General features: G+C 39.9%; 1 protein-coding gene across 3 annotated transcripts in view; it reads left to right on the top strand.

Annotated features, from left to right (window-relative positions):
• Positions 1-15,171, top strand: part of ppp2r5cb (protein phosphatase 2, regulatory subunit B', gamma b) — a 34,842-nt gene that overhangs the window by 4,019 nt on the left and 15,652 nt on the right. Inside the window, exon 3 of one of the 3 annotated variants that reach the window (XM_080047666.1) lies at positions 4,914-5,076. In XM_080047666.1, coding sequence (XP_079903792.1) covers positions 4,914-5,076 — 163 coding nt within the window. Of the gene's footprint in view, positions 1-4,910; positions 5,077-10,760; positions 10,917-15,171 lie in introns of those variants that run through there. The other 2 variants (XM_080047665.1, XM_080047667.1) reach the window with 2 other exon arrangements.

The raw sequence follows: 15,171 nt of genomic DNA, 5'->3' as shown, positions 1-15,171 counted from the left end.
ATTTTTCAAAAAAGCGGTTAGTGGTATATGATCAAAAATGGCATCTAAAGGGTTAATTTTCATTTGTGATTTATTAAATCACAACATGAATTGAATAACAACCCCTTCATGAAAAAAATGGAAAAAAAAATTGTGAAAAAATATTGATCTTTCATCATTTTAATGCAGTTTAAAGGTCAAAATACACAAAATGTACGAAGCGGTCCCAGTGTAACTTTTTTTTAACGGGGCATAAGGGTTAAGACCGGCATTGCCAGAAACGACTTGTATCAAAACAAAGTATGCACAAATAGGGCTGCACGATATTGCCCAAAATGATTATCACGATTATTTTGGTCAATATTGATATCACGATATTTTACCACGATTATTCAGTAATTGTAGTGAGTAAAATATTTTTATTGGATTGTCACGTAAACATAACAGCGCTTTCATATCCATGTGATCGGCTATGCAATATTACTGATAATGTACATATATTTGCATAAATATAATAAATATTTACCTGAAGTCAATGCATTTCCACAAAGAAAATATAAATCAAAATATTGCACCAAAACTTTACTCAAAATCAAATCAACAGAGCACTGCTTTAACTTATCCTTGTGCTACATTTCTGTTGAATAACACATCTTTGTTTCCTCACCTGACCTCATTGCATCTCCTAAAAGCAAAAATATAAAATATTTTACTCCATTCATTGTACCTGCATGATGGATGTGTATAAAACTTGATTTTGAACTAAATAAAATTGTGCCCACAATGTATAACTAAAATAAGTATATTATGAGCTGCGCCCTGTCAAAATAAATCACAACCTATATGGCTCTACTATGTCGGAATTTAATTTGAAAGGACGGAGACTGGAAGTGGCAGGTAACACTCAGCAACACGTTAGTTAAATGTTGCTGCCTCTCATGCCTTTACTCCCAACGCGAGGTTTCATCTTCGCTTCAGGTCGTGTGTACGCTGAGGCACTGACTGTATGGAGTTATTAGCAACCCTGGGAGCTTGTCTAATAACTGGAATAGTCATTGCAAACCCACTAGGTTCTTATGTAATGAAAACGTAGTTCAATACGCCAGCAAATAGGAACGACCAAGGATACGAACTAGCAACGGTGGAATAGTCTACTCGCCCAGCTAGACTGCTTCAGCTGACTGAAGGCTCCGGCTCAGCTGTTAGTCACAGAGCTACTGTTTTGCTAACACAACTCAAGACTCGCACACTGTACAAACAGTAAATGTAATCGGCCAACATGCTTAACCAGAGCTCCATCTAGCTAACAAAGCATTATTCCCCAAAATCTATAACAATTCACGGAGAAAATGACTGCCGAACATTTACATGGCGGGCTGCAGCCTGAAGCAAAACGTACTCACGTCGTCTTGCTGAAGTCCTGTCGGACATTAACCATGACTCCTGTGTTCCCTGCTCTCCTGATACATGCAAAGACGTGTTGAAAAAGTATTCCATTGTTTTCTGAACGAGTAGCCCTGTTTGTGGACGTCTATCCATCAAAACTATGACGTAGGTCCTTAGGTGACCCGTTCGCTATACATTATACTCTTGACAGCGGTCTGTCTGGCTGGATAACAGACCTGGCAAAGTGTCATGTAATAATGGGTTATAAATCCGGTCCCACACAAAAAAAGAGACTAACAAGGGGATGTATGTGATTTCACAAGCGCAGATGTCTGCTCTCGCTCGCGCGATAAGCAGCAGCAGCTTGCTTCTTCGCGCGGCTCTTGGAGTGCTTTCTGTCTATGCGGGCAGAAAATTGTTCACACTTTGGGGGCGGAGCCACTGGACTTTGATTGACAGCTCTCGGGGAACCTGGGGTTGCCAGGTTGGAGCATGAACAGGCACATGATCAGCGAGTGGTTTGGGGAGTGATTGATTTGCTTCGCAGCTGAGCACACATTTACAATATCGCACATTCATGTACACGTCATCGTGGGAAGCCAATATCGTCATCGCGATGAAAATTCGATATATTGTGCAGCCCTATGCACAAATCTATGTCACTTTCTAGTTGTATAATGTAAACATATCTTCCTAGCCAATAATTTTCTTGCTTAAATCTTGATCTGGCCACATCTGGAAAAGTGGGACTTTCAGCCCACATTACAAACTGTGTGTTGGACCTGTCATAGCATAGGTATATATTAGGGATGGCAACATTTTGAAAGACCTTAGTATTGATAAGCTCCGACGTTATCAGTACTGCATAACGGTACTTTACGGTTTTGTTTATGACGGATTTTCGCTATTGAGCCTCGTACACAAGCATGGCAGACCTCTCTGTGTCTGTGCAGGGGCACCCACTGCCTGTCTGTCACTCTCTCACACTCACTGAGACGGTGATAGATGCAGGACAGCATCCACCTCAAGAAGGCTAATGTTAGCGCTATGTTAAACTAGCGGGAGCCCACGCTGTTAATTAAATTATACAAACACATGGCAGGGGAGTGTTGTGACCTTAAGTTGTGACAGGCTATCTTTCTGGGAGCGTACCATGGACCTATTATAAAGTTGAGAGTAGCCTACACGACTCTTTTCATTCTTTACCGACAGTTGGCATTCTTACATCCGGTTTAGCGATATCAAAATAAGAGTCCGGATTTCAGAGAAATTAAGATGATTTTTTTTTAACCGTTTAACCTTTAGTATTAACCGGTTAAAGATCTTCTTAACAGTTAACCAGTTAACCATGGACATCCCTAGTATATATCTCACATTATTGCTCTTCCTGGTCATATACTGTCTTTTAAAACATTGTTTTAGGGCCTTCAGTGGGACCAGATGCACTTTTTTGTTTCAAACAACAATCCTCTATTTCCTCTTTAACCAAGGTGGAATACATTTGAACAAATATTAGAAACAACGGGTTTAAGTCTAACTTCCTCTTGGCCATGGTCTAAGCATTCACTTTTATCTGAAAATCACTGTATCCTTATGGAAAGAACTTTATAGAACTGCAGGCCTTTCTTTTTCCCAAAACCTTGATGTACTCATTTCAGTAATGTAGCAGTAGCCATTTAGCAACCCTGTGTCAACTTATTTAAAATTGCCACGCAGAGGGCTGTTGTTGTAAGCCCTTCCTTTTGTTCTATGTACTATACAGCAAGCTAAACAGAAATGTTTGTGACTGAATAGAAAGTTCATAAGGCTGCATTGGTTGTCTTGGTAGCAGACTTATCAGTGAAGTTAGAAAATGACTAAATTCTAGAAGACCGCTGTTTCTACTGAATTAACTTACCAGTAGAATAGCGTTTTCCTATATTTGTATCACATGAAAATGTAATGTAGTTCATAAAAGCGGCCATCTCAGCCAAAGTTCCATTTTATAAGACGGCTTGCTAAAGTTCCTGTATTGAAATACAGCAGGCTGGGGCCAACTTAAGCTGGCCATTAAGTTCATTTAACAATTCCCCTGTGATTCAGACTGACACAGCTGCATCTGGTTAAGTAAGCTCCATGCCATCAGGTGTGTGGTGATAAATGGATCCTAGCAGGCAGGTGGGACCATTTGTAAGACTCTGTTTCCACCTGGGATTAACATCTGACTTTTTGAATCTGGTTACAAGTGGCCAGCTCTCAGTCCGTGTGTTCCCACTTGTATTTTCAAATGTGACTTCTTTGTCTACTTGTGATCCGATTCCATTTACCCGCGCTGTATTTAAATCAACACGCACATCATTTCCGTTTGCATTGCTGTTTTTAACCGGTGGGGTTCAAACAAGTAAACATACAGGGCTGTACAGTGCCACAGTTTTAATCACATTTGCTATTAAAATGTATTACGTGCGAAGATAATTACAAGTCTAGGTTGACGAGATAGGCTACTGTCTCATTTAGACAAGGAGGAGCGATGCACAACACTGCTTAGAGGGCTCTACATTAACACTCGCCAAATGCGGGAAATATCATAGATAGTATATCAAAGTAAAAACTCTTAGGCGAGTAAGGTATTACGCCTCTTTGGCTGGTGAAAGATGTGTGTTTGCCGGGCGGCTTTTCTAACGTCTGCTACACTCTTGTCACCACCACCAGTAGCCTACACGGCTTTCTGTATGCAGTTAAGATACTGCATATGCGAACAGAATATTTCCTGTGCGCCTTCACATTAAACGCCTGTTACTAGCCAAACGCGAGTTGACTTTTATTCTTAAGCAGATAAGAACAGGAAGTCGTTGCCTTGCAGCTCTCCAGTCAATAGCAGCGATTTACGCAGTGAAATGAAAACAGAGGACAGAAAGCTTGTCATTTGCAATACTGGCGGATGCAACTAACGTTCATGAGGCTTCTATAAAAGCTGCATTTTCAACGTATTTCCGCTCAGGCAGGGGGCGGCAGTTGAGTAGGAGGTCCCTAATGTGGATAAAAACCACATTGGTGTTCCCACTACCAAATTAATGCGGACACAACGGTCACAATGGACGTAAACCACCTCCGAATGTGGTTTTTGTGATCCGATCTCAATGCGTCTTGAGAGTGTTTTCACCTGTAGCTAGAGCTTTATTCATGTGATCCGATTACAAAAGTCAGATGTTAATGCCAAGTGGAAACGGGGTCTAAGAGGCATGCCACATTGAGCTGATCCCACATCAGTATTATACCCACCCCTACAAACCCTACAGTTTATTTAAGTCTCCTGAGACACAGCTTGGCAGGGTGGAAAAGAAACCCATGATAGTTTTTTCTTATGATATAGTGTCTGCACATTAGGTAAAAATTGTTTAAGTAGGGGTCTATGACCTTAGTTCCATAATACACTTGCAAGTGGCCACATGCACACAGTGTTATCAGATTCCTAAGGAGGTACTTCCACCGTCTTTCACGCTTTGTGCACTACATGTCCCTGCCCTACCTCAGTGTCACTAATGTGGATTTTTCTCTTGTTTCAGCAGAGCTCTAACAAGAAGGCTAGCAATAGTGTTCCTCCCACCACTCAGCTGCTAAAGGGGAAGCAGCCAGGGTCTCAGACACCTGTCAAAAAGGACAAGAGGCAGAGCTCATCTCGCTTCAGCCTGAGCAACAACAGGGAGCTGCAGAAACTGCCTGCCTTCAAAGGTATCTACCAGTAAAGTGACTTAATCCTGTCATATTATCACATAATTAAGTAGCCGGTCAGCTAGGTTTTGGAGTGATTGCAATAACACAAATACACATACAAGCTCATTTAGCAAAGCTGCTGCGTTTGCAATTGGTTTAGGAATTTTAGCATACTTGCTTTTTTCTGGGCATGAGTAATGCATTTATGACGTTTTGGAGCCCAAATCCAATACTGAAAAAAAAATCAGTCAGAAGCTGGTCATAGAGAAGAATTTTCCTGTAGGCAGGCTCGGTAAGGAATACCTGTAATCTTGACACAGATAAGTGTATGCCTCAGACATGCATACTTAGAGGTACACACTTATTTTCTCCCTCTTTCCACGCTGAAATATCTCAAAACATCCCCTGATGCGTCACCCTCATTTTAATAGCAAGCTTAGCATGATGTTACACAATGTAGACGGACAGCGGACGTACATGGCATGGACTTTGTGTTGGATTTGACCCAAGCGTCTATATTTAGTGGTAATCCAGAGATAAAGCTTTAATTCCATGGCCCTTGTGTTTCAGGATGTTGCCAATGACTAGCAATGTCTGGCTGCTGCACTGCTATTCCTTTACTCCTCCTCCCCTTGCAGGAGAGAAATTGGTGGCTCAGTGCAGATGCATATTGACGTTTACTGGATTGTCTAAGCTCTGTGCCAGGATAGCACCAGATGGAAAAGCAAGGCCGCCTGTAAAGCCTGTGGGCATATTATCTATGCATGTTTCTGTGTACTCATGCATTAATACAAAAGACAATAATGTCTGCTACACTTTGAAAATATTATATAACTTTGCAGTGTACAAAAAGCAGACACCTATTACTGCATTATGGGTAAGTAAGTACTTGCAAATTTTTTTAAGGGAGCGGGTAACCAGAATAATTCATGAATTACTGATCTTTTTTGATTGTTAAATAGTTTCTTTAATTAAAATAAATATAATTTTTATTTTATTTTTTTATGAAGATTATCTTTTGGGCATTTCAATGCTTTATTTATAGTGCATAGAGACAGAAATTAAATGGGGCAGAGAGGGAAATTAAATGCAGAGAACTGACCACGGGTCTGATTCTAACTGGGTCTGCTGCGAGGACTGCCTCATTGGGGGGGACGCTCTAACCACTACACTACATTTTTTAATGCAAGTTATTTTTTAAAGTTTGTCTTTGTTTTATTTTTGTTTCTCGCTCCTTATGTCTACATACCTCTTTATTTGCAGTAAACACTTTGCTTCAAAAGACCACAGCAAAAGCAGCATTCTTTATTATTTTATTTTCATTTACATGTTATTTATTGCTCTCGTTGTGAAGACTCAGGTATTGTAAAGTGGCGTTACTATCTGTGACTCCAGTGGCTGTTGTATTATTGTGTGCCATTTGTTTCCATTCAGTGTTTCCTGTGGAATTAATGGACACAAAAAGAAATTGATTCTACCATTTAATATACCTGAGTCTTTATCTCGCTTAGCCATTACCTTTGTACTGTGCACAAGAAAACCAATAAGCAAAACCTAATTTCTGATAAAGACTGCTCACTGCCCATACCCCAATGAAAGCTTTGATAACATACTGGAAAACATTATCCCACAGCGGCCGGCCCTGTAGATGTTATCACTTAGTCCTGTCCAAACATGCTCTTCGCTTGGCCTGTTCCCACTCCAGGCATGTTCTCCACCTCCCCATGGAAACACACGTCTGAGAGCTTGTGCTGCACAGCCACAAGGTTAAGGCCAGACTGTAAAGCCTAGCCAGAAGGAGGCCTTTCTCACCGCAAAACCATGTGTGCTTGTTGTGACTCCAGAGACACACTCTAAACTGCCTAGGCGTTTTACATTTTGTAGCGCAGCTGTTTAAGTGCTTCCTGTTAAAGACCTGATATCGTGAGCATGTTTTATAATTTGTGTTTTGGATAAATATTTGCTGGAGGTCTGTCATTAAGCGGAAGATAAATCTTTACAGGGACCTGTTTATTTCATTGTGGTCTCAAGTGTAAACACACTTGCCAAAAAGCACAGAACAACAACAGTTGTTGCCTCTGTATGTGTTCTTTTTTAGAGCAGGAGCTATTCCTGCATGCAGCATTTGTCTCATGGGCGTTGTCGCCATCTGCTGGTTAGAGTATCAAGTATTTGAGTAACTAGAGTTTGTGGAATTCAATTTTGTAATTATCTCTCAATTTAAGAGTTTTTATTTATTAAGGCGTATTGTCAGTTTCACATGCTAGGCAACACAAGTTATATTATAGAATCTACAACATTTTGAAACTAATTATGTTTTAGAGCAGAACATATTTATTTGTAAGCCTTTGGTTGAACTAGAATCTCCATGTAATTGGCACACATAGTTGTGCATCTAGTTCTAATAAAATTACTCATTGAAATGTGGACATCAGTTTAATATTTTCAAATCTTAAACTGTTTCATGAGGACCGTATAAGGATAAGGCTGCAGGTTAAGCATGCTGATGCCTGATACATATTTGATGACACTGTTGGCAGATACATAAAGCAGGAAGCAAAAGGGCAAGGTAGGTTTCAGGGAAAGGTTTCCTCTACCGAGACACCTCATGAGAGAGATTTCCCTGGTCAAACATGCCACATAACGCAATACAAAAGCCAAAGAAACATTACTCACTAGCTGTGATCAGGCTGTTGAAGCTCTAAATAACTACCTATTACTAATGGTCTGGCATTACTCTGCTCTTATACAATTTATTTTATATATATATATATCTTTTAAGAATAATAAACAGCCAATAAAATAAAAAGGCAAAGGTTTAAGTACTTTTGAATGAAATGGTGTCTCAAATGCGAGAACATTATCTGCTTGACCTGCAGAGCATATTTGCTGCTTGTCATTCTAGCATTACTATTCTTAGCATGATAACGTTTAGAATTGTATTGACAACAAAATTTCTAACTTAAACAAACAGTCAAAAAGGCAGACGAACCCAGTCAACTACTGTCATCAACTACTGTCAATGTATACTCTCACTTTTGAATATAATTAAATAAAGTGCTCCTCAGTAATACACCACGGCTTTACTTTGAAGTATTTATGCTAATTTCTATTGTGTATTCAGCTTACAGTCCCACAGCCACAGGTGTTGACATTTTGCATGGACAACATTTGTATTGGCTTTGTCCCAAATTAAAGCTCTACCTGAGATTTTGAACTGTCTCCCCCTTGTCTCCCCCTTTTTGATATTTCCGTCTTTTTGTGAAATGTATTCAGAGCCATAATAAACATGGCATCTGTCATTTGAATAGATAACTTTCAGTAGAGCTAGATTGATCATGGATACTGACGGGGCTGTGTTTCTACTGTGGGAAGCTGCTTCAGGAACCTTAGGTAAAGCTACTGTTGTAAGACCCTCTAGCTGTGTTGATTGGCCTGGTTCTCCAGATAGATTTGAGCCTGGAAGTGCATATTACAGAAGACCATGGCATTAAAGATCAGCAGACCTGTAAATGATTCAGTCAACTGTGAAGTTGATCCTGGCCATCTGCTATCAATGATGAATTTAGAGAAATCTCGCTGCTATAAGATTATATTATACAACTGTAGTGAATCCAAGAAGGGCTATTCATAACAAAAGGGAGCACACTTTTAATCAAATTCAGGAGCTGACGCACAATGCCTCACACTCGTTGTGTCTCTTTGCCCTGCAAGAAATAGCACAGAGACGGCAAAAAGATCAAGCCTGACGGATGCATATGCCAAAGGAGCGTTTTGACTGTATATGTAACAAGTGGGTGTGTTTGGCGTCGTCTAGTCTTGGTTGGAACAACAGATCTTCTGATGGGAGTTTGCCCCATGACTAGGGCTGCAACTAACGATTATTTTGATAATCGATTCATCTGTCGATTATTTTCTCGATTAATCGATTAGTGGTTTGGCCCGTTAAATGTCATAAAATGGTGAAAAATGTTGACGTCCTCAAATGTATTGTTATGTCCAAAACACAAAGATATTTCAGTTTACTGTCATAAGAGGATTAAAGAAACCAGAAAATATTCACTTTGAGAAGCTGAAAACAGAGAATTTGGATTTTTGTATTAAAAAATGTCTCAAAACGATTAATCGATTATCAAAATAGTTGTCGATTATTTTAATAATCGATTACTAATCGATTATTCGATTAATCGTTGCAGCTCTACCCATGACTAGGGAACAGAATCAATGGCAAGAAAGAGGCCTTTATACACTCAGATTAAGCCATGCTGAATTACACCATTATTTTATATGGAGCAACCAGACTTGATGTTAGGGGTTCAGTCACATTGCTGAATTGTATTTCGTGACTAGATCTTTACGCTGGGGATGTATATGTTGCCATGATACTCTTTAACATTGTAGCTTAGTTTTATCGTTTCTAGCTAGTGTAGCAGCAAGTCAAACCAGAATTTGAATTGGTTTGGTTTAAAAAATAGACAAATAAATGATCCTGGATTGTATGTATATTTTGAAGAGTTAGCTAGCATGACATTTACTTACATTTTACCCCATACAAAAAGTTGAACAAATCCACAAGTGAGATACTTCTGAACTTTTTGTTCCGTAGTATCTCATTTACCCCTAACAAATTGTGTGATAGTGCAGCAACTTTTGCAAATTGCAAATTCTGAACTCAAGTTTTCATTCTGCATTTGCATGATTTTACATTGGTCGTTGGTAATGTTGAAGTATTTGTTGTCATTGTGAATTGTGATGGATGCACAATAGTAAGACTCAACCCTGATTGGGACATTTTCTTGTCTTGATTTGAAGGTGCTTTAATTACACTTAATTTGTGCTTTCAGTGCATTTAACTGGTGTGCGTCACTCTGGACTTGCCCTTTTCCTGTGCAGCTTTACAGTGCAGGATTGTGTCCGTGGTGTTGCTGAGACAGACAGAGTGCTGCTCGGTACATTATGCACATCCTGTGTTGCTCACATTGAGACTTCCTGCCTTCCTGTTTCTCTGTCACATACACCTGGGCTCAGGCTGCGCTCCTGCAGAGCAATCTGTCACGCACAAACTCACACCCATATAAAGAGATTTTATCAAACAGTTTCAGACGGTCTCTTTCTTGTCTTGTACAAACCTTACCTTAAAGTTGATGCACAGTGTTCTTATTTAATATTGTAGCTTTTTGAATTGCATAGATTCGGTCTAAATCTGCCCTGTTACACTTGTGGTTTCAGGTGGGTATTTTGATGTTGTAATGTATTGACTTGAGTGCTGTCATTGTTTTTGTTGGTTGGGCTATTCTGGGTTTGGAGTTGGATGTTAAACTATAAGAGAAATGTATAGTGTCACTGAATCGGATCCTAATCACTGCAGCATATACCTGTTGGGATAGGAATGTGTATTTTCTGGCCTTATTATTGTATTTGAATAATAATAAAACAGGCTAAACTGATGGCAGATCTGTAGTTTGTGCTTTACAACGCTTGACAGATGTGGCTGCTCTCACTCCAATCACAGTAACAGTTCCACCCCTTTCCCTTCAGCCCACCAGCAAATCCCTTCCCACATGTTTATTTATTCTGACAGCCTGGCCACGTGATCGCGGCCAGCCAACCGGGTGGCTACATTGAGCTATGACGTCACTAACTAGCTGGTTCCCTCCAGCAGCAGGGGAGCTTCATTTTCTGCTCCGAGTGTTCGTGCTAAAATGGAGGCTGGCTCCTCGCCTTAGCTGCCCTCTTCTCCCCTGTCTGCTGCCTCGGCTCACTGATGTTGGCATGTACTAGTGCTGCCAGTGGGATGCTTCTGGATGCACCCAGCTCCAATGGGCCTTTCCAGCCTGTTGCCCTCATGCATTTTAGAGGTGAGGATAAAAAAATGTGCCTCCTCTGCTGTTCTGTGTCTGTGTGTCTGTTGCAAGGGGATATGGGCAAGAATGTGTTTGCCAATAAGCAACTGCAGCAACTCAATTTGTATATTTGCAGGAAAACAATCCTTTTTTTCTAAAAGTTGGTGCAAAATCCTCGGAGCATATGTTCTCTTGTGTTCTTGGCATTGTTATTTTTGGAAGAGGAAGCTTGATGTTGTGTTTGTATGTCAACAAGGAAGGGTTTTGGCCACACATTGCACTGCTTTGCTTCAGTCAGGGAGCGAGAGCGATAGAGTGAGAATGAGTGTTACTTTTGAGTCTCCCTTCCCCCATCAAGACTGCCGATGTCATAGGAAATGAGGTCAAATCTTGCGGTCTGTGTGTGCATTTGTATTGCGTTGTATAATATTGTTATACGATGTCAGCTGACAGACGTGTAAGTTGAAATGCTCTGCATGTTTTTGCTGAGTGTTCTGCAGGCTTCTGACTGACAGAATGAACAAACTTTAAGCTCGGACTTTAAGCAAGTTTTGTGCATCAAGCACAAGTACTAACTCTATATCAATGCAAAGTAAGTCAAACACATTCAAGGCTAACGTTTGTTTTGTTCATACATTGCTTTGTTCTCTTGAAACAGATGTAGCAGTGTCTTTTTAACATGCAGCCTATTATTGCACAAGCATGCTACTATCAGCGAGAGGTTGGGTTCTCTTGCTGTGACTTGTAAGGGTGTTGAAATGGCATCATAAAAGCATAGGGATAATTACAGCCACAGTATAGCCTACTCACCTGTTCTCATTTGCATTGGTTGGTCATGTCTTGGTTGACACAGAAATAAGTATTTGTCACTTTTTCTTTTCATTCATTATACTCACCAATTGATATTGTGGGGTTTGATATTCTTTGGGGGCAATTTGTGTCCGGTTTCCTCCTGTGTGCACACACTGGAGCTTCTGGATGAGTAAAGGTTATGTGTCCATCCACGCAGAGCGGCATGTGTGTGAAGTTGGCAGTTGCACAGCAGGTCTCTTAATATTTCAGGCCTGTTCAGAAACCCTAGTGCTGTTGTGTAAGAGGAGCTGGTGACCTCTCGGCACTCAGGGGTTGATGAGATGTTAGTAACAGACACCAACCCTCCAGATACTACTGGATTTAACCTAAAATGATCCGTCAAAGGGACATATACTTTTGCATGGTAACAAGTTTTCAGTGGAAAAGTTACACTGAGTAGTAGCAACTTCACAGTATAAGTCTGCGGCTTGTTGGAAAGGAAGACAGAACAGAAGAATAATATATTCATCTGTGCCTTACATAAACAAAGTGTTAAAACCAAGCAGATCCCCATAAGGGTTCTTCGCGGGTGTGGTATCCATAGATAACACAGGGTTAAATTACCAGCTGTTTGACCTTTTTATGTGGGCAATTAGATCCTGTTTGTGGCCAGCACTTGGGATATAAGGAATCAAGTAAGATGTTACTGAAAAGCTACTTCAGACACTTGTCACTATTCTACACTGTGTATCTGAATATAGAATCAAACATGTTCCATAATCACTTGGCTTGACTCTTTGTTCCGACAAACAAGCCCCTTAAGCCTGAAATACCCACAAGTCGTATGACACCTCATGAGACCCAAGTTGTAGATTTTTAAGATTGCTTTGTTTTTATAGGAGGAAATATAATGCAGAGACATTTGTATGAGACTTTTCACTGGTATCAACAAGTCTGATATGTGTGTCTGTTCCCCACATGATAAAATGCAATATTCAAAAAAGAGTGTGCGGAAATACTGCAAATGAATCAATAGACATCACAGCATTGGAACCATACAGCTACTGTATACGTTTGCATGTCAGTCATCTGCACATTTGTTGTGGACATGATGTCTAGTAAATGGTTTAAAAAAAGCTGAATGTGTTTTTTTGCTGAAAGGGAGATTGTACAATTATATACACAATAACTGTCTGGATGCATATGCAATTTATGCGAGTCATTTGTGATTTTATGCAAATATTTGTCTATGTGCAAATGTATTTGTTTGTTATGAGAAAGTACCTACCTATACAAAATTGGTAATATCTCCTTTTTAGGTTCATATGATTGGTATTGAGGTGTTGGTGTGTATACTGTCAATAAACACAGACATTACCCTGTAGAATTGTTAGCTACCGAACAACAAAATTAACCAAGGACACCTCTTCTCTGGGATCTGAGTTTCTTCTCATTGCTCTGCCTCTTTTGATGAGTATGAACAGAAAAATGTGTTCTTCAATCTGACACTAGTTGTATTTATTGTGTATTTAATGTTAGCTCTGTGTGTTTGGCCTGTGATGTGAGGTTACAGTAATTTGACCCATGGCATCAACACATATCAGTGTGCATACATGTTTCTGTACCAGTTTATTTCTTATTACTGTCCTACATATGTTGGGATTGTTTCTAGGGCTGGCCCGAATTATTTGAATATCCGAGTATTCGTTTGATAAATTAGTATTCGGAGCTCAATTCAGTATTCGGAATATTAGTCTTTATTTTATTTTTTTTTTTTTAAATATATATATATTTGTTTTGCAAAAGCACCTCAAACGCCAACATATTTAGTCAGCAAATAATGATTAGATACACAAGTTATACAACAATTGTAAAATACACATTAGACTTTAATTTAAAATATATTATCGAATTATTTGAACTTTGACCTAGTTTGCCGCTGACCTTTCAAAGCACAACCGGTGATATCAGCTGGAGGCTACATGATGTTACCAGAGCGAGGCAAACTAAAGCGGCACCAAGCGCAGTAGGGAGAGAGAGATGGAGGAAGAATAGATTATGTGTTCCTCTTAACTCTATAACACAGGGGTTCTCAAACTTTTAATAGCTGAGGGCCAATTTAGGAACCCAACATTGGACCGAGGGCCGCCGAAGGAAAAAAAATTATAAAACTGAAATAATTTCAATGGCCAGCGTCTTTGCGTCTTTACAGTTTACATGTATTGGTCAGCATCCAATACTGTGTAATTAACACATTTAAAGTAATAAATGAAGGGCTAGGTCTCATTTCAACATTGGGGAACACACATTAAAAGCGGGGTTCTCGGGGTTGTCCCCCAGAAAAATTTGAGGTTCGAACACTTCATTTTGTGCATTTTGGTTAATTTTTATGCAGTAATTTGTGTCTTCTGTATTTATTTATGGTGGAAATGTTAAGGAAAAGACAACTCGCTCCCATTGACACACATCTAATGGAATATAAATCAAGGCACTGAGGCATTCTGTATTGCATTCAAATATTTATTCTACTTTATTGTTCAAAACTTTCTACACATTGAAAACGTATCACCTTTTGGAGTGTTTTTTTGTAGGACTCACTACTCATGATGCAGCAGCAGTGTTAACTATTATGACACTATACATTGGAAATAAACAGGGTGGGCTATCAGCAGTCAACTAGGCAGATAGTTCAATGGCTATCAGCAGCTAGCTAACGTTAGTTTGTTAGCTAAACTTTAGGCAAAAGAGTTAGAAACCAGATAATGTTAGCATCCATCCTTAGACACTTGACCTAATCTAATTCACCTTGAATGTGAGAAAGTGCATCGTATTGGGCTTGACAAGCTCACTATCTAACAACTTACATTGGGACCACTACACTGCCTGCTGCACTGCGGGAGGCTGACCAGCCGTCTGCAACGAGAGGCAGAGGCCAGCCGAACTTCGCAAGTTTAATAAGTGGGGAAAGAATACAAACAATTAGGAGGGATATTTAAGTGTTTCGACCCCTGTACTGTTTGTACTGTTACGGGGGACGCATCCCCTCCGTGCGTTTCAATAAAAAATAAAATATATAATATGATACCGTACTTTTCGGCCTACAAGCCGCGACTTTTTCCCCGTTTTTCGACCCTGTTATTTACACAGCACAGTATATATTCTGTAGCTACTGGGGATGGGCGTTAGTAATCGAGTACTCGAGTACTCCTCGTTTCAAATGATCTCGATTGGTGGATGAGGAAAATCGTTTTTTTTTTTTTTTTGTGTTTGTAGCCTTTAGGCCGGCCGGCGGGCCGCCCATATTTTAAAATGTTATATACGTGTACAAAACGGCACAAAACGGATATAAAGTTTAACAAAATTAAATATTTTGATCCAAGTTAAATAAACTAAGCGTTGTGTCAAACAGAAACCGCAAATAACTGCCACCTCCGTGCAGCGCAGCCAGTGTGTGGTCTCCACAGCACCGCGGAGCTGA

Source organism: Ammodytes marinus (genome assembly GCF_949987685.1).
Source record: "Ammodytes marinus genome assembly, chromosome: 19".
NCBI lineage: Eukaryota > Metazoa > Chordata > Actinopteri > Uranoscopiformes > Ammodytidae > Ammodytes > Ammodytes marinus.
This window is presented reverse-complemented; position numbering and strand designations above follow the sequence as displayed.